Raw genomic sequence first — 21,005 nt, 5'->3', positions numbered from 1 at the left:
ATCCACGCTAGCAACTACGAAAGCTGGAGCCAAAATAACCCAAGTAAACCCACCAAATCACCAGAGAAAACTGATCGAGCGTTAAGGACTCAAAAGTCTATGTGCATAGCTTGTCTATTTTCACTCCTCTGCCACTCTAGCTACCTTTGAAATCACGTATTCTGATCTTATAATCAGCACAAATGCTTAGGAAATTCATAATATGTTCGATTCCTCATAGGGAAGTGAGTATACAGTGCAAATCAGTACCTAATTGAACATGTGTATAAAAGTGCAACTGCTAACCAAACAGGGGAGGAGATATGTCGGGTCCGGGGGGCCCTGGCCCCTCATCCGCCCCCGAGTGTCCGAGTTTTAAAATTTTTATTTTGTATATACTTGATTTTGAATATTATTGATAATTACTCGTGTATAAGCTACTCATAATCTTAATAATTTTGGTTCGATTTGATAAATAAACGGTTATTTTACATTCTCATTTCACATTTTCTTTCAAAAATAAAAAAATAAGCATGTGACAGTTGAAATAGCTTAAAGAATCATTTAAATGTACAAATGTAATTAATGAATTGAAAAGTAAGAAACTTTATGATATAATAAGTGTACGTTTCAATAAAATATACACGTCTATTAAGCCGGGGCCCCGGGGGTCAAAATCCTGGCTCCGCCACTGTAACCAAATCCCAACATTAATTGAACAAGTGTAAAAATTGAAGTATATAACCCATTGAAATGCTTACTTGTACGGGACCAACGACTTCTTGACACTGCAAAAGCCTTATGCTTGAGCATTTGCGTGCTGTGTAAAGCAGAGGTGTAATACTAGCATTTTTTCGTAACAAAAAGAGTCACACTAGGTTTGTGGCAAGCAGTCGCACTACTTGCCAATTCTTGAATCAATAATGCGTACAATCTGAACGTACGTGTAATTTGGTGCTACATGTTCTTGATTTAGTACTAACTCATTTGATTAATTGGCAAAAAGTAGAAGTATCTTTTTCCCTCTCTCTTTCTAGATCGCAATATCACTCTTGAATCCATTCCTAGGGAACGGGTGTACCAATTTTCTTCGAAAATTTGTCAAAAGGAGAGAGATATAATCGCAAACGCAAAATTCAAACTAAGAAATTTTTCAAACCAAATTATGATGGTTCGAATACCTAAGATAAAATTATTTAATTTGATGACTAGGGATAATTAAGAGTCAACATACGTACTATTTTCTAAATATTTATTAACCAGAATTTATATAGAATACTTCTTAGTACATCGAAACATGAGAAGATCGCTGACTCTAGCTTGTTTGCCTTGCCTCTGTCTACCCCTCGATAAGCGTTGAAATGCACTCATGAAATTTCAAAGTTATACCTTTGGTATTTGCCACTTATTTGAGTCCCTCAATATTTTTTTTTTTTTTTTTGAAAGGCGAGTTCCTCAATTGAAAACTCTCATATGCAACCCTTTTGATAAAATTCGTCCAAAATTTACATTTCTTTTCACATTTCTTTTATCAAAACTTTTGTTTTCACATTTTCTTGTTATATATTCTCGTCAACTTCAGCATTTGGTTAATTGATTGAGATACAGCGTGTAGCTAACCGTACAAATCCCAACAAATCCGAATCAGCTGCCATTTAACAACTCATTGCCCCATGTGCTTACATTGTTAAAGGGCTTTGAATAATTAATAGCAACTAATTAAGCATCCAATCCCTATACAGATAATAAATCCATTTATTATTGAATCGTGTAAATTGACAAGTCCAATACAAGCAAAAAGAAACATTTTAGATTAGATGGCGCTTGACCTCGTATTCAATGAAAACATTTTCCACAATGGTAGTATTTTAATTAACAGTACATATCAATCAATTTTATTATATATATAGAAGATGATGACATGCGGGAGTCACATTACCCTCTTGATTTTAAAGGTTTTGTTTATGGTGACTGGTCTTCAAACAAAGTACCTTGAATTAAAATCGTTACAGATTGCATGCTTTTCATCACAAATAGTATGGACAAAATAATTTTAGTCGACTAAAGGTCGTCATTGATTCCTACCTGATGACGAAATCTATTTTTCATCTTCTATCGTACGTGCCTTTTGATGAGGAAATATTTCATCACCGAATAGTTGGTAACATCACCGCATAGTTGATGTTACCAATTATTCCTACGAAAAAATTTATCACCAATGATGACGAAATTTTCGTCACCAATATAGGAAATTGGTGATAAAATTTTTCTTCACAAAAGACGTTTTCATATGGAAAAGTAATCTTTTTTTTGGATCCCAAGTCTTCGTACACAAGACTTCCCCCAACTGCACTACACACACTTTTTGGTGTATTTTTTAAAATATATAATATATGTGTTTGATATTAAAATTAGCAAGTAAAGTTGAATCGAATGTCATTTTGAACCTTTAAACGTTAAAATTAGCAATTTTGATTAGCCCTTTGTGTTATTGTTTGAACTCAATTTGAATTAGCTCAATCAGAGTTCTAAGTAAAGAGTTTTGCTTGAAATACAGAATTAAAATCGGCTAAGTTAGTTCTAGTCATATACTCCCTCCGTCCATTTTTAAGTGTCATGCTTCGTAACTCCAACTTATTAAGGAGACATCATCATTATACATTTCGCATCAACTTTTATCTCCACTTTCCCTACTTACCCTCTATGGAGATATCATCATTACACTTTTACTCACTAATTTTTCAAAATGGAATTTAATTTTAGGGACAAAATGAAAAATTCACTAACTTTTGTCCACTAACTTTACAAAATAGACACTTATTAAGGGGCAGCCCAAGATAGAATACTGGACTCTAAAAAAAGGACGGAGGGAGTAATACAATACTAGAAAACGTGATATCAACATATCCTAATCCAATTTGATTATGCTACTTTCGTAGGTAATCTAATTACACACTACGTTAAATAATTAAAAAGAAATGCAAATTATTTAGAGTGAGGTAAAGAGAAAACGACTTTACTTTCCTATGCGTTCAGATGTCAAAACATTTCGCAAGAAAATCGGAAGTCTTTCACTTTTGCAAGATTTATTTTGCAATAAAGCGTCTCAATAGAAAAGTTAAAAGCTATAAATTAACTCCACAATGTTATAGATAACTCAATACTAAGAAAGTTTCAGAAAATTGGTTTTTTCATCCCTTTAATTCTTTTTCGTGCAATTGAACAGGGCCAAATGATGTTTTTTTGCCGCCAAAATTTAATCATATGTCAATGCCTCGGATCTTTGAGCTAAAGCCATGAAAGCAAGAAAAATCATTACTTGCTCGTGGTGCTCTAGAGGTCTTTATCACTGGACATTCAAGCGGCCCAAGCAGGAGCTAGTCCAATCGTACCCGCGCTACAAGCTTAGTTATTTTTTTGGTGCAAACTCCACGGTTTTCTTAAGTCATTTTATTTTAATGATAATTAAGTAACAAATTAGCATCCAAACCGTATATAGATAACGCATTTAATTGATTTTTTGTATTTGTAATTTTTTGAAAGATTTGTCAACGATTGGGCAAAATCATGACAATTCCATGACTAGCACAAAGAAATATTTTAGATTACATAATTACCTTATTCAATGACAACGTTTCCCACAATATTCAAATGTTAATAGTACCTATTTCAATGTCCAATATAAAAAGACTATGCATGAGACACATTATCCCACCAGACCCTCTATAGTTATGTTTTTGATGAGGTGAGTGGTCTTCAAATAAATAAATAAAAAACCTTAGAATTAATTGTGTGCCTGAATCTGAAATAGGGAGAGAGATTTGTATAAATATAGACAGATACTTGTCAACCTCAGCATTTGATTTGACTAACTGATTGAGAGAGATAAATGTATTTACAAATCCCATTTAACAACTCACTGTCCCTCGTGCTTACATGCATTGTCATTGAATTTTGAATTATAAAATTAATATTGCCTTTCACATGAATTTTTTTTAAAGTTAGTTCTTTAGCTATAAAAGAGGTATCCCTTCCCTATACTTTGTGCATTGCAACAAAAAATTTGTATTCCTTTCTTTATCCCTTCTCTACACTTTGTGCATTGCAACAAAAAAATTGTATTCCTTTCTAGAGGTGTTTGGTAGGAAGGAAAGAGAAAAAAGCCAAAATGGGTGCTAAAATGATGGTTTTAATAATGGTAGTTATCTCAATTTACTTTATCCCGAAGACATATGCAAGTTCGTTTGGGAATGCTTCAGACTTGATTCCTACCACTAGTACTGGCGCTAATGTTGGTAAGTGCTAGATTTTATGATGTCTAATTAGCATGTATATCTTTAGTTTTTTTTTTTTTTCAATCGGCAAATAGTATATGTATAGATTTGGAATTCATGAATAGTGAAGTTGAGCTCCAAAAATGGGAAAATATTGATGAATATATAGATGGTATGAACGATGGTCTTGTGTGTATGAGCAATTTATTTTCAGAAAACAATGCGGGGGTGTAAAACAGGTAACCCATCCTGAAAAGCATATGAAGTTAAAAAAATTGAGTGGCCCGGGGTGATGTCATTGTTTGCACTTATTTTACTCTATCTAGTAGTAATAATTTGGTCTCCTAGTTCAAAATAGTATAATGGCCTGTCCATGTAAATTTGTAGACGTCGAATTTATGAATTGTATAAAATCCCTAGCTCATATCTCGATCGTGTATCATATATCCATTTTTTTTTTTTTTTATAACGGCAAAGAAAATCTTATCGCTGTACATCTACCCACGACACTTTCAAATTAAAACCCAAATAATTAACTCGTAAAATTTTCTTCTTTTTTTTTTTTTTACAGCACTTTTGGCATGCGGTTCAACAACGTACGGACCGAACGCCGAATATTATGCCCAAGTAAACAGCGACGTATGGAACAATGGGCAAGCTTGCGGCCAAACGTACTCTCTAATTTGCGACACTTCTTCGAACCAATTCTGTACGACTAACACCTTGGAGGTTGTAATTGACGGGGGATGCCTCTTTGCTGGCTGCCCAACCTTCCTTCTTAGTTTCCAAGAGTTCACCCTCATTGCAAGCGCCGCAGCTACCATAGTCAACGTTGATTATACTCTGATTCCTCCTTCCTAATCGCAAACCCAGATCAATGTTGTCTCGCTCGAAGTATCGTATGCACCTGCCGGTAAACCGTCGAAACCATAACTGTGTATTTGCTAACGCATCAGATCATGATCAGCGACATACACATTAATTAATCAGCCATATTTCGTATCCTTGAATCAATAAAATCATAATCCTAAATAATATTTTTAAACCACTATATTCATTAATTAGGAGGGGAACTGATCAAAATAAGTAATGAAAACAATATGGATATTTATTTTCTCTTGTATGAATATCTCACTTTACCCTTATTATTTAATTCCTAAACGAATATGTACGTGTAGTCTTAATCTGTGCATGGGATTTGGTTGATGAGAATTATAGGGTTTTTTCATAAAGAAATAGGTCAGTTCCAATCTTGTTATGAATATCTACATCTCACTTTAACCTTATTATTTAATTGCTAAACGAATATGTATAGTACGTCTTAATCTGTGGGATTTGGTTGATGAGAATTATAATAGTTTTCATAAAGAAATAGGTTAATTCCAATCTTGCATGAATATCTCACTTTACCCTTATTATTTAATTGCTAATTAAACGAATATGTACTTATAGTCTTAATCTGTTGGATTTGGTTGATGAGAATTATAGTTTTCATAAAGAAATAGGTTAATTCCAATCTTGTATGAATAGGTTAATTATTAATTTATTATGAATGTTTAATTTGATATGTATATTGATCAGGGTTAATTATAATCAAAATGAATTTATCGTGACTTAATGTAGTAGCTAGCTAGGATTTGCATCTCTCGAGTCTGAAAACTTCCATTGCTACTGTATACAGAGATATTGTGATTTACTACTGATAGAAACTGGCATGCTATATATGTTTGAATAAGTCATGTTTAGTCTCATGTTACGTATTTAATTATGTCTACATATCGTACGTAATTCTAACATGAAATGTTTTTTACCGTTTCAGAACACCGCAAGTGAAGACGCCCTATGCAGTTTGTTGTGTGGTTTATTATTTGGTGATGTTTTTCTTCGAATAATAATGTATTTCGGATTTGGTATTGTAATGTACTTTATGATCGATGTTTTCATACACCAACAGTATTTGATTTGTTTATGTCAGTAGTAGCGGGCCACAGTGATGTGTAAGGCTGATGGGTGAATTTAATGTTTACGGGTTTTTTTTAAACAATCAATTCTTTTTATATATATACTAGTGCATGCCCGTGCCTGAAGGCACGGGTCGAACGATCGGCACACGCAAATAAACACTGAACCCAAGTGTAATATATCATCTACTACCCAACAAATTCAACTACGCAAAAAACATGCAAAAAACAATAACCCAAACATATTCAAATGACCTTAGTTATGTGTGAACAAATTGATTGTACCCAAAGGCACATACCAACATAATTTTATCACCATAAAAAACAAACCAATTACTCATGCCGACAACACTACCTGCAAATTTAGAATGTATTTAAGATGGGAATGTATTACAATCAAATTGGATTTCTACGTGAATTCATATTGTGCATTCACTCACTTTCTCTTCCATTTTGATTGAAGCCAACAACCAAAGCAATACAACACACAATACATGACCATAAGAGGAAATGACCAAAACAAAAAACATATCCATTTTGATTGAAGCCAACAACCAAAGCAATACAACACACAACACATGACCATAAGAGGAAATGACCAAAACAAAAAACATAAAAGACAAGAAGAAAACAAAAATGAAAGAGAGAAGGCCACATGGCCTCTCAGATATAACCCCTGCACTATCAGTTGCAAGGAGATTTTTCTTGTGAAACAAAGAGTTGTGGTGTTTCAACGGAAACCATTTGTTTCCGTTAAATTCCTATATCTTCCAAGACATCAGTCACTTTGTTGCTGTCTCATGGAGTTTTTTTTTTTTTTTTTGAAGAGCTGTTAGCCTGTTACTACAATACATCATGACCTTGCATTCCTCGATTAGATTGCTATAAAGGTGATGAGGAGCTGGTTTTCTTTGATTAGATTTACCACTTTCAGCCCCCTATTTCTACTTGAGTCGGTCCTTGTCCCCAAATGTATCCAAGTCTTAGGGGTAACCCCCGAAGTTCAGCCTCCATGCTCGTGCAGTCATGCAATTGTCATCCCTATGTACTCCACCAAAGCAAGCAATTAATTTCGAAGTAGTCAATTTCACGTTAAACCGCATTATGCAAGAAAATTGTAAGTCACTCCAGTTGATGTGGTTTTGCACTTTAGCACCAAAGTATACGCCTCAACCACCCAGCTACAAAGAAAAACAACCAGCAAAATAGCTAAATGATAGCCCAACCACAAAGCAATCCCGAAAGACTACATCCTGTTTTATAATATAGATATACACACACACACACACACACACACACACCACGGATCAAGTGAGGGATCCCGCATTTTGTTAAAATGCGGGACTTTCATTTTCCGATCAAATTTTGAAAATCCGAACCGTTCAATGTGTGCAGAACGTGATTTTAAGGGTCCCCATAAGAAATCAGCAAAAAAAATGACCAGAAAGGGCTTCATCCGAGCAGTTTTTTTTTGAACCGTTCAATGAAAACTGCTCGGATGAAGCCCTTCCCGGTCATTTTTCTTGCTGATTTCTCGTGGGGACCCTTAAAATCACATTCTGATCACTTTGAGCGGCTCGGATCATTGAAATTCAATCGGAAAGGGAAGTCCCGGGATCCCTCGCCGGAACCTGACTCTGTATATATGTATATGTATATATATATATATATATATATATTGTTTTTATTTCACGCTTCTGCCATTTTATTGATGATGATCAATACTATATTTTTTAATATTAGAAAGATTCCACAAACGTGAGTTAGCTTATGGTATAAATAACGACTCGCTCACTGGCCAGAATATATGGGCAGTATCTAGTTGTCATGCAGAAATAATTAACAACGCATGTGCTATCACATGTTAAAATAATTAAGAATTGAAGACATTGAATGAGAGTGGCTGATGTGAAATTTTAATGTACTCGCAAGCGCACGAATCGTATTGTAATATAGTATGGTGAGAGCGAGGTCGAACCCACAGGGACTTTGTGATTTTTATAGGAAAACTAAATAATTTTAAAATGATCCAACCCTAACCTAGTTGACAGAAGTTTGAGATTGATTTTTAAACTAAAAGTGAAAAGTAAAAACAATAAACTAAATTATCAAAGACGAGGAAACTAAAATTTCTTTTTAATCAAAGGAGAAAATACTAGGGTTTCGGAATCCACACCCATTAACTAGTATCATTAGATATTCATGATCATTGACTTTACCCAAAATTCCTTCATGATAATCTGAAAGCTAATTCTGTTACCACGGAAAATATCATCGTGAAAGTTCATCAAAAAGTTTAATGTTTGTTCCTCTCCGCTCGTAAGTATAAAACCAAATCATTAATTGTATCCGCTTTTAACAAATCACAATAAATATCCAGTTTTATAGTTAATGATGAAAAAAAAACAACATCCAATGTTAAAGACAATTCCAAATCATGAGAAAAACATGATTGAACTCATATCCAAAATTTATCCCTAACAGTTGATTTGGAGTAAGAGCAATTTAATCATAATCGAAATCACATATTTGGGTAAAATCAAATCTCATAAATATATAATAATAATCGTTAATGGGGCTTCATCCTCAACCCTAGTTGAAGAGTTTAGCCGCTCATGGAGTCAAAACACATACTCAAATCATAAAAGAACTCCATAAAAGCTTACAAAATTAAAGTAGTTATTTTTTTTCTTCCCTAGCCTTTTCCTCTGCCGCTGCTCCTGTACGTGCCGAGAAGTTGCTGCCTTGCAATCTTCAAAAGCCGAATTCTGTGAAAGCCTCCTGCTCTGTTTCGTCATGTTTTCTTTTTATAAGGCTAGCTGAGAGTTCCTTTAAAGGAAAACAAAACCTTTTCTGATTTTGCTTCCCTAAAATTGTGAACCACTACCCCAAATAAAGAATAATATGTTTCCTAATTGTATAATAATATTAGGTATATATGGTGGTGATCAAACACTAGTATTTGGTCCTGCCATACTCGTACAATCCGTCCAAACATGAGCTGCCTTTCATATTTCCTTCCAAAACCCGACTCAAAATCCTTTTTTTTAAATCTCGGACAAAGCCTTTTTGTGCGACAAGTCCAAAATACCTACAAAACATGAATCAATAATAATAAGTCATAAATAACTATTAAGTGCCGACTAAAAATGCAAGTATGAGATACTTTTTAATACTATATTTTGTGTTCATCAAATACCCCCAAACCTGCATTTTGCTAGTCCTCGAGCAAAAGAAATAAATAAAACAAAGAACAAGGAAAACACTAGATAATCCTTTTTCGGAGGAGTCCGATTGCATTTAGCGTATGCAACAAGCCTTTAAACCCCTAGGTTGCCCTAGTGGACGAGTTATAGTCTCGTGAGGGTTTGCCGTGAATATACCCACAAAATTCTTAACAAGATGACACTCGATTAGAATTCCAAAACATAGTCTATGGCCTCTCAAAGTAACTAGCGTGAGAATAACACAATTTAGAGGCAAGATATTTCATCCATTAACAAAGTTAAACAAGTGAACATTTTGATCCGAATTTGCACAAAAACTGTTCCTCCCACATATATCTGGATAGAAAGAAATCACAAGGCATGCGTGTAAGTGAAAAATCACACAAAGATGTTCATTAACCTCGAAAACAATACACGCACCTTCAATGCCTCAATACTCATCAAAATGCTTATATCAAATTATAGCCCTTCCCTTTATTCATACTTTTTCCTTCTTCTTCTTTTTTTTTTTTTTTTTGCTATATATTTTTTTTCTTGTGGTCGTGCAATGCCTTGGTCCCTTAAGCTTTCTAATTGACCCTTGTAACGAGTTTTAGGCCAGTGACACCCAAACCAAATGGCTTTAGGGCACTAGATGTAGAGAACACCCCAACGGACTTAATCACTCAAGTCAAAAAGGCTACGAACCCAAGCTAACCACACATGACAATCGCAGAACTCTCCACTGTTTGACGCGAACACTCACTGCTTACTGAGGCAAGAGGCCCGGTTACTAAGTGAAAAGCCCGAAAAAGCATGCACTTTATTCATTGTCTTTTTTTACTTTTTGGGGAAAGGACATTACGCATATTAATAAGACATATGACTCATACTGAGGCATCAAAAATATATGTATGGCACTCGAGGTCAAATCCAACTCCAAGTGTGACAGTGCTCGTGCAAAGGCATGTACACAAGTGATTAATCGCTATCCAAACATAGGTGATTTGAACCAACTGAGTGCCTCTCTTCAATACATGTGTTCACAAGTTTAACTAAACCAATGAATTCATATCAAGACTCCAACTTGGGCAATAAACAAACTAGCACAAATCAAGAACCAATAGCCATGTCGGAAATCATAATCAAATATCCAAAATATTTTTTTTACTCTTTTTTTCTTTTTTTTAATAAGAGAAACAACAACAACAAAAAAAATGGCTGACTACGGAGTCTATGCATTGAACAGACATAAATAATTAGTGAACCCTCCGCCAAACCTAAATGTGACAGTGTCCTCAATGTCATGAATGCAAGCGCTTACAAAATAGACTGTAACATAAAAGTGAGAGAGGATAGGATACACCTGATAAGCGCAATAAGACTGAACTATGTGACTCCTGCAAAACAAATTATGGGAACACAAGAAAAGAAAAGAATGCCTACAAAAATTGAATGAGACAAAAAAAATAAAATAAAAATAAGAGAAGAGAAAATACTAATCTCATCGAGTAATGTACAGTAGCATACAAAGATCACCAGTTTTGGGCAGACTAAATGGTTAATCCTGATAAACAGGATCCTCCAAAAGGATTTCCTCTACTTCTGGGGTTTTCAATTCTATAAACGGTTTCAACCGCTGCCCATTCACTTTAGACACGGAACCATCTTTAGGATTCTCAATTTCAACTGCCCCATGCGGATAGCTAGTGCGAACAATAAAAGGGCCGGACCATCGAGAACGAAGTTTGCCTGGGAAGAAATGCAAACGAGAATTATAAAGAAAGACTTTTTGACCAGAAGTGAAAGATTTTCTTAAAATGTTTTGATCATGAACCCTTTTCATACGGTCTTTGTATGATTTGGCACAGTCGTAAGCATCATCCCGAATTTCCTCTAGCTCAAGAAGTTGAAGCTTTCTGCGAACACCTGCCTTGTCAAGATCAAAATTGAGTTTTTTGGTAGCCCAATATGCCTTGTGTTCTAGTTCTACAGGTAAGTGACATGCCTTGCCATAGACAAGTCGGTAAGGAGACATTCCAATGGGAGTTTTAAATGCCGTACGGTAAGCCCATAATGCGTCATTAAGGCGTAAAGACCAATCTTTCCTATTAGGGTTCACTGTTTTTTCAAGTATATTTTTAATCTCCCTATTAGATATCTCAACTTGACCACTAGTCTGGGGGTGATAAGCAGTTGCAACTTTATGCGTTATGATATATTTTTTCATTAAATGCTCAAATACTCGATTGCAAAAATGCTTACCGCCATCGCTAATAATAGCACGTGGTGTCCCAAAACGAGCAAACACATTATCGTTCAAAAATTGGACCACCACTTTGTGATCATTAGTTTTACATGCAATGGCCTCAACCCACTTAGAAACATAATCAACAGCGACAAGGATATATAAATTACCAAAGGAATTAGGGAATGGACCCATAAAATCAATGCCCCATACATCAAATATCTCTACAATCAAAATTGGGTTAAGAGGCATCATATTTCTTCTTGTAATACGACCTAACTTTTGACAACGCTCACAAGCTATACAGTATGCATGCGAATTTTGAAAAATAGAAGGCCAATAAAATCCACACTGCAAAATTTTTGCAGCCGTCTTTTTAGCACTAAAATGGCCTCCACATGCATAATCATGACAAAAAGAAATGACACTTCGTTGGTCACTTTCAGGAATACACCTTCTAATAATCTGGTCAGGGCAATATTTAAACAAGTATGGATCATCCCAAAAGAAGTACTTAACCTTGGATAAAAATTTAGATTTATCATGCTTGGGCCAATGCAAAGGTATCTCTCCAGTTACAAGATAATTTACAATATCTGCAAACCAAGGTGAAGATAATTGAGACACATGCATCAGTTGTTCATCAGGAAAAGTTTCAGAGATGGGCAATGAATCCTCGGTGAACTCTACAATTAATCTAGATAGATGGTCAGCCACCACATTCTCAGAGCCTTTTTTATCTCGAATCTCAATGTCAAATTCTTGCAGTAACAAAATCCATCGAATTAATCTAGATTTAGCATCTTTTTTAGACAACAGATACTTCAATGCAGCATGATCTGAATAGACTACGACCTTAGAACCCAATAAATAAGCTCTAAACTTATCAAGTGCAAAAACAACTGCTAGTAACTCCTTTTCTGTAGTGGAATAGTTTAATTGTGCATCATTTAACGTCTTACTAGCATAATAAATTACATGAGGGAGCTTATCGACACGTTGTCCTAAAACAGCGCCTACCGCGTAATCAGAGGCATCACACATAATTTCAAAAGGGACATTCCAATCGGGTGGTCGAATTATAGGGGCGGAGGTCAACTCACTTTTTAATCTCTCAAAAGCATGAAGGCACTCCTTGTGAAATACAAACGGGGCATCTTTGGCCAACAAATTACATAGAGGTTTAGCAATTTTACTAAAGTCTTTAATGAACCTCCTATAAAAGCCCGCATGACCCAAAAATGATCTAATCTCCTTTACAGTACGTGGGGGTGGAAGGTTAGATATCAAATCAATTTTAGCTTTATCCACTTCAATACCTTTATGCGAGATAATATGCCCTAATACAATTCCTTGCTTAACCATAAAGTGACATTTTTCCCAATTAAGCACAAGATTTTTTTCTTTACATCGTACTAACACTAGGGTCAAATGGTGTAAGCATTCATCAAAAGAAGATCCAAAAACTGAAAAATCATCCATAAACACTTCCAAAAAACGTTCTACCATGTCAGAAAAAATACTAACCATGCATCGCTGAAAGGTGGCTGGTGCATTGCATAATCCAAATGGCATGCGGCGGTACGCAAAAGTACCATAAGGGCATGTGAACGTAGTCTTTTCTTGGTCTTCCGGTGCGATGGGAATTTGATTATAACCAGAATAACCATCGAGAAAGCAATAATACTCATGTCCCGCTAACCTTTCTAGCATTTGGTCAATAAACGGTAAAGGAAAATGATCTTTTCGTGTCATGGAATTTAATTTTCGATAGTCTATACAAACACGCCATCCTGTTTGAACACGAGTGGGAACTAATTCATTATCTTCATTTTTTACTACCGTCACACCCGATTTCTTAGGAACAACTTGAACAGGACTCACCCAACTGCTATCAGATATTGGATAAATAACGCCAGCATCTAAAAGCTTAAGAATTTCTACTCTAACTACTTCTTGCATTGCAGGATTTAGACGCCTTTGTGGCTCACGTGAAGTTTTAGCACTTTCCTCTAAATGGATTCTATGCATGACCAATGAAGGACTAACTCCCTTGATATCATTTATGGACCACCCTATTGCTTCCTTGTGCTCTTTTAGGATATTCAACAATTTTTGTTCTTGTGTATCATCTAAATCAGAAGCTATGATTACTGGTAAAGACTCACAAAGGCCAAGGAATTTGTATTTGAGAGTGTTTGGCAAAGGTTTGAGTTCTAACTTAGGTGGCTCCACTATAGATGGAAGTGCTGGTGATGTAGACAGTGAAAGAGGGTTCACTTTTGGTTGCCATTCATCGATGCTCATTAACGGGGCATTGTCTAATAATGCATTAACTTGCTCAATTGATTCATCTGTGTCAAATTCACACCCAAAATGTGCTAGGCAAGCTTCTAAGGGATCCTCAAAACTTGACTGAACAAAAGTATTTTCAACCAAAGTGTCTATCATACAAACTGCACTAACCTCATCTTCATCTAGTGGTTGCTTGCTTGTATTAAAAATATTTAGCTCGACAGTCATATTACCAAATGATAATTTCATCACGCCATTTCTACAATTGATTAAAGCATTAGATGTGGCCAAGAAGGGACGCCCTAAAATAACAGGAATTTGCCCATTAGAGTTTTGGACAGGCTGAGTGTCAAGGACTATGAAGTCCACAGGAAAATAGAATTTGTCAACCTTAATTAGAACATCCTCAATGACTCCTCTAGGAATTTTGACAGATCTATCAGCTAATTGGAGTGTTACTTGTGTGGGTTTTAACTCTCCTAAACCTAATTGTGAGTACACTGAGTAAGGTAATAAATTGACACTCGCCCCCAAATCTAACAAAGCCTGATCGATATGATGGTTACCTATAACGCAAGAAATTGTTGGACAACCAGGGTCTTTGTATTTTATTGGAATTTTGCATTGGATAATGGAGCTAACCTGTTCAGTTAAAAACGCCTTCTTTGGAACATTTGTCTTCCTTTTTATAGTGACTAGATCTTTCAAAAATTTAGCGTACGAGGGCACTTGTTGAATGGCATCTAAGAATGGAATGTTGATTTGTACTTGCTTAAACACTTCTAGAATGTCTCCAAATTGTGCACCTTTCTTAGGAGCTACTAGTCTATGAGGATAAGGAGCTTTAGGGACAAAGTTCCTAACAGGTGGCTCTATTACAAGTGGTGGAGAAATAGACTCTTGAACTTTAGTAGGATCAACATGATTTTCTTCTTTTTTAGCTTCAACTAATTCCTCTGTTGGCATACTAACTTTATTATCAACTTCTTTCCCGGATCTAAGGGTAATGATTGATTGAACATGGTGTTGCTCGTTTGAAGGAGTAGAGGTCGTGCCTATAGAAAACTGTCCTTTTGGATTCACTAGAGTTTGACTCGGAAACTTCCCTTTTTCTCTCTCTGCAAGTTGACTAGCTAATTGACCCATTTGATTTTCAAGTTTAGCAATGGCTTGAGCGTGCAAGTGAGTTGAATTTTCAATTTTAGCATCATTTTTTTCAATTTTAGCCATGATTGCTTTAAGGGTGTCCTCTAAGGATGATTGTTGCTGTGGTGCAACAGATTGGAAGTTCGGTTGAGACACGGGAGTTGGAGCATAAAATGGTTGAGATTGAGTAGGATATGACTGTATAGGAGGACGAAAACCTGGGGGAGATTGATTTTGTGAATGAAAAGGTTGCCCACCTATATTTGTAGAAGGTTGGTTCTGACGCCATGAAAAGTTTGGATGATTTCGCCAATTTTGGTTGTATGTTTCCGAAAAATGACTAGCAAATGATTTTCCATAATTATTGAGCGCATTTGCTTGTTCAACATAGCTGTCAGAGTATCCAATAATGGAAGGACATGTTTGTGTTGTATGCACATGACTACTGCAAAGAGAACACACCTCACTTTGAACTTGATTGGCTGACTCCATAGTTTTACTTAAAACTAATGCCTCAACCTTTCGAGTAAGATTATCTAACTTTACTCTCACATCTGAATCCTCTTTCACTTCATATACTCCCCCTCTCTTAGATATAGAAGATTGTTTGTCTCTATGAGAAGTAAAATCCCACTGTTGAGAGCTCTCAGATAAATTTTCAAGAAATTCATAAGCTTCATCGCCCCTAAGATTTAGAAAACCACCCCCGTTCATTGACTCAAGCATATTGCGGTTAGACTGAGTTAAACCATTATAAAAAAATTGAACTAGTCTCCATGTTTCAAAACCATGAGGGGGGCACTTTAAAATAAGATCTTTAAATCTCTCCCAACTCTCATAAAAATTTTCATGTTCTTCTTGACAAAAATCAGTAATCTCCCTCCTTAGAGTAGTTGTTCTTGACATTGAAAAGAATTTTGAAAGAAACTTTTTAACGAGGATGTCCCATGAAGTGATTGAGCCAGAGGGTAGAGAATTTAACCATGCCTTTGCTTTATCTTTCAGTGAGAAGGGAAAAAGACGCAATTTAACAGACTCCTCAGAAAAATTTTGAAACCTAAAGGTAGCACAAATTTCAAGAAAGTCTTTAACATGCATGTATGGATCCTCTCGTTCAATCCCATGAAATTGAGGAAGAAGTTGTATTATGTGAGGTTTCAGCTCAAAATGTGTCGCATTTGTTGTGGGTAACACAATACAAGAAGGAGGATTTGTGGTTACGGGTGAGAACAACTCTTTTAAAGGTTTTGTATCTTCTGCAACTTCCGCCATTTTTAATTGATTATGTCCCACTCTTTGAATATTTAAACTGCGTCTAAAGGTTCTCTCAATTTCCGGATCAAGAGGTATTAATTCTAATTTTTTCGAACGGCAGCCAAACATAAACTTATGAATGAAAGCAAATAAGTGAAACGACCGAAAATAAAAATAAAAATGATAATAATAAAAAATGCGGCAGAAGTATCTAATGCTAAGAGTGATTTTTTTTTTTTTTTTTTTTTTTTTTTTTTTTTGGCAAACACTGACTCACGAACACGTTAATAAGAAAACAATAAATAATAACAGTAAAGTAAATTCTACTAACCTTCAATTAGTTGCTTCTAACTCCAATCACCGTGGTGCCCGGTGATAACAGTGGTTCCGAAACACCAACTAACCGTAGGAAAAGTGAACCAATTAAACAAAGAGAAAAACAAAAGCGAAATATATCCTAAAATATGCAAATGAATGACAAATTAAAAAAAACTTGGTGGAGAAAGTAGGAAAAAATGACAGTAGAACTAGGAAACAAAACAAAACAACTTGCTGGGAAGCAGAATGCAATTTTTTTTATTTTTAATTTTACGATCCTAACTACAACTAGTAGAAGGGAAAAATCAATTCAAAGTTTTTCAATTATCCTAAAAAAAATGAAGTCCCCGGCAACGGCGCCAAAAACTTGATGTGAAATTTTAATGTACTCGCAAGCGCACGAATCGTATTGTAATATAGTATGGTGAGAGCGAGGTCGAACCCACAGGGACTTTGTGATTTTTATAGGAAAACTAAATAATTTTAAAATGATCCAACCCTAACCTAGTTGACAGAAGTTTGAGATTGATTTTTAAACTAAAAGTGAAAAGTAAAAACAATAAACTAAATTATCAAAGACGAGGAAACTAAAATTTCTTTTTAATCAAAGGAGAAAATACTAGGGTTTCGGAATCCACACCCATTAACTAGTATCATTAGATATTCATGATCATTGACTTTACCCAAAATTCCTTCATGATAATCTGAAAGCTAATTCTGTTACCACGGAAAATATCATCGTGAAAGTTCATCAAAAAGTTTAATGTTTGTTCCTCTCCGCTCGTAAGTATAAAACCAAATCATTAATTGTATCCGCTTTTAACAAATCACAATAAATATCCAGTTTTATAGTTAATGATGAAAAAAAAACAACATCCAATGTTAAAGACAATTCCAAATCATGAGAAAAACATGATTGAACTCATATCCAAAATTTATCCCTAACAGTTGATTTGGAGTAAGAGCAATTTAATCATAATCGAAATCACATATTTGGGTAAAATCAAATCTCATAAATATATAATAATAATCGTTAATGGGGCTTCATCCTCAACCCTAGTTGAAGAGTTTAGCCGCTCATGGAGTCAAAACACATACTCAAATCATAAAAGAACTCCATAAAAGCTTACAAAATTAAAGTAGTTATTTTTTTTCTTCCCTAGCCTTTTCCTCTGCCGCTGCTCCTGTACGTGCCGAGAAGTTGCTGCCTTGCAATCTTCAAAAGCCGAATTCTGTGAAAGCCTCCTGCTCTGTTTCGTCATGTTTTCTTTTTATAAGGCTAGCTGAGAGTTCCTTTAAAGGAAAACAAAACCTTTTCTGATTTTGCTTCCCTAAAATTGTGAACCACTACCCCAAATAAAGAATAATATGTTTCCTAATTGTATAATAATATTAGGTATATATGGTGGTGATCAAACACTAGTATTTGGTCCTGCCATACTCGTACAATCCGTCCAAACATGAGCTGCCTTTCATATTTCCTTCCAAAACCCGACTCAAAATCCTTTTTTTTAAATCTCGGACAAAGCCTTTTTGTGCGACAAGTCCAAAATACCTACAAAACATGAATCAATAATAATAAGTCATAAATAACTATTAAGTGCCGACTAAAAATGCAAGTATGAGATACTTTTTAATACTATATTTTGTGTTCATCAGTGGCTAAAGAATACAGGAAATTAACAGTAACGCTTTTCCTTTTTCTTTTTTTTTTGTCATTCGTTAAACCGAATCTACTCTATCTCAAGGGATTTGAAGATCAGAGGGATGGGTGCTTACAGGAATTTATATAACAGTAGACGCTGTCATGCCCTCGATTTTCAATATAATTAATAATGACTTTTAATAAACAAAATCTCTCAAATACACACTATTATACCCCAAAAGATACTTCATTCCCAGAATGTACAAGTTAAGTTCAAAGATTACATCCTCGGCTCGACGGCCCAAAGTAACATAATACTTATACTAAATGAAGGAGTTCAGAGTTTACAGTCATCCATAGTCAAAACGAAAATGATATCTAAAATTACAATTACATCTCAAAAGGGGTTCTACAAAAAAAATGCTAAAGTAATTTCCAATGTTAGTTTTCAAAAGAATGATCAACAATGCACTCCATGTATGTCATGTCAATGTCCCTGTGGTGTACCTGAAAATGATAATATGGTTGAGCAAACACGCGCCCAATAGAGAATTCTATACTCATGCTATATGTCAATAAGATGATCAAGCACTAATAGAAAGATATATGGATAATAAATCAAGAATTCAACAAATCAACAAGCATACGAAATGACAAGCCGAAAAATGAAACAGTCATCTAGTTCTCCGTCACATTCAAGGTGTCCCGTGTTTTATGGTTAATAAGTCTTTTGTTCCAAGTGCACATTCTGGGTATTTGGGAGTCCGTTCATCCCCTGTCGGTCATCGCACCAATAGGTGGACCCGTTCATTCCCTGCCGATCATCGCACCAATAGGTGGACCCGTTCATTCCAGGTATTTGGGACCCCGTTCATCCCATGCCGGTCACCACGCCAATTGACGAGCCCGTTCAAGTTTCTTTAAACCGTTTCATTACTCATGTCATCGATTCTTATTACATCATCAAGTCATAAAATTCACAACTTGCATTCGGTGTTCGTGTGCTCTATTTCAATCATATCCCTCAAATAAAGTGTCATAAGTTCTCGGTTCAGCATTCGGTAATCATATACATCAAGCTATCGTCATAGTTCTCGTTAGAGGTAAATTAACATCCTTGAACTCATAAAGATACGTACCACCACGCATGGAAACGAACCATGACGTTAGAATATGAGAACAAGAGAGTTTTTACAAAAATCTGCAGTGGCTACGGGTAGGACCAAAAACGGACTACGGGTAGCGGAACAAATGTTCTGTTTCTGATCAGTGGCTATGGGTAGAACCAAAAACGGACTACAAGTAGTGCCTGGAAATTTTCAGCGTGATACACAGTTTTCAAGGACCAACAATACACTTCAAAACAATGATCAGACCTGAGATTTAGGCACAAATTCAACTCATCAACGCATAGAACAAGTAAGAAATCCCTACCTCGAAGTGAAGATTGAAACCCACGTAATTTGGACGAGCCCTAGCTCCCAAACTTTGAAATCAACCGAGATACTCCGCTCCAAGCACAACGCAACGAAACCCAAGCTCAACACACGAACACAAGGTGGAGAGGAAGTAGATCCGTAAGGTTATTGATGTATCGAGTGGAGTTTTGTGTGAGAGAGGTAAAGAGATAGAGAGACGGTAAAGGGAGGAAAGGGAGCCGAGAGATGAGGGAGAGAAATGAGGGAGATATATTATCTCCTACACCCACACAATCTTTATATACTAACATACTTATGCCAACTACACAATAACTCCCTATACTAACAATTCTATTACTTTAGACCTTAATTCACATAATCACAACACTCTCCCACATTTTTCTCAATTTCTGACATTCATATAACCTTTCAATAATTTAAAATTTATACGGGTCTCTACATTCTACTCTCCATAAAGAAATTTTGTCCCGAAATTTGATGAACTAGATCATTCCAATCACGCAATGCTAAGATACACTTATGACACATCAGTCAAGTAGATGCAATGAGCTTACAACCACCATGATCCAAGAAAACACAAGTGTACAACTAAGAAATTTTCACTTTGTTGCAATAATCGAATTCAAGATCTACAAGCACACATCATACTTCAAATCTTTAATCTCGATCTCAAACCAACGAATCCTTCTAGAATCAAATTAGGAAAGTACAATAAGTAATCAAACTCATGCTCCTATCATTCACGGAGAAAACACAAAAAGTACTTCAACCCTCCAATTTCCCTATATATATATATATATATATATATATATATATAAGTAGGGCTGCAAACGATCCGAGCCGCTCGCGAGCGGCTCGGAGCTCGGCTCGATAACGGCTCGGCTCGGTTCAAGACAAAAACGAGCCGAGCTCGAGCTCGAGTCCTGGGCTCGTTTCATAAACGAGCCGAGCTCGAGCTAGTCAAAACTCGGCTCGAATTGGCTCGCGAGCTCGATTATATAATATATTTATATATATTTTTTTTTTACATATTTATATTTATTTATATATATATTTATATATATTTGTTTCATAAACGAGCCGAACGAGCCGAGCTCGAGCTCCGTAAATACCTATCGAGCCGAGCTCGAGCTCGAGTTCTGCAGCTCGTCACGAGCTCGAGCCGAGCTCGAGCCAACTAAATTTTTGCCGAGCCGAGCTCGAACACTCTAAAACTCGGCTCGGCTCGGCTCGTTTGCAG

General features: G+C 35.7%; 1 protein-coding gene and 1 non-coding gene across 2 annotated transcripts; one reads left to right on the top strand and one right to left on the bottom strand.

Moving 5' to 3' along the window:
* Window positions 1-10,981: 10,981 nt before the first annotated feature.
* LOC131327478 (uncharacterized) lies at window positions 10,982-16,381 on the bottom strand. The gene is made up of 4 exons (XM_058360645.1): window positions 14,912-16,381; window positions 14,606-14,734; window positions 12,095-13,678; window positions 10,982-11,599 (listed from the first exon to the last, which is right to left on the bottom strand). The coding sequence occupies exons 1-4, from the start codon at window positions 16,379-16,381 to the stop codon at window positions 10,982-10,984; spliced, it is 3,801 nt and encodes a 1,266-aa protein (XP_058216628.1).
* LOC131308942 (small nucleolar RNA R71) lies at window positions 15,894-16,000 on the top strand. The gene has a single exon (XR_009194621.1). It is a non-coding gene; the product is annotated as a small nucleolar RNA R71 (small nucleolar RNA).
* Window positions 16,382-21,005: the final 4,624 nt, after the last annotated feature.

Source organism: Rhododendron vialii, chromosome 1a (assembly GCF_030253575.1).
Source record: "Rhododendron vialii isolate Sample 1 chromosome 1a, ASM3025357v1".
Taxonomy (NCBI): domain Eukaryota; kingdom Viridiplantae; phylum Streptophyta; class Magnoliopsida; order Ericales; family Ericaceae; genus Rhododendron; species Rhododendron vialii.
Note: the sequence above shows the minus strand (reverse complement) of the source record. Positions and strands in the feature narration are given on the sequence as shown.

Excerpts from the sequence above, each read along its gene's own strand:
- LOC131327478 (XM_058360645.1), bottom strand. The coding sequence starts at position 16,381 with ATGGCGGAAGTTGCAGAAGATACAAAACCTTTAAAAGAGTTGTTCTCA. Across the intron at positions 14,735-14,911 it reads GTATGCCAACAGAGGAATTA|CAAGTACAAATCAACATTCC; the intron begins GTTGAAGCTAAA and ends GAAGTGTTTAAG. Across the intron at positions 13,679-14,605 it reads AGGCGTTTTTAACTGAACAG|GAAAGTGCTAAAACTTCACG; the intron begins GTTAGCTCCATT and ends ATCCATTTAGAG.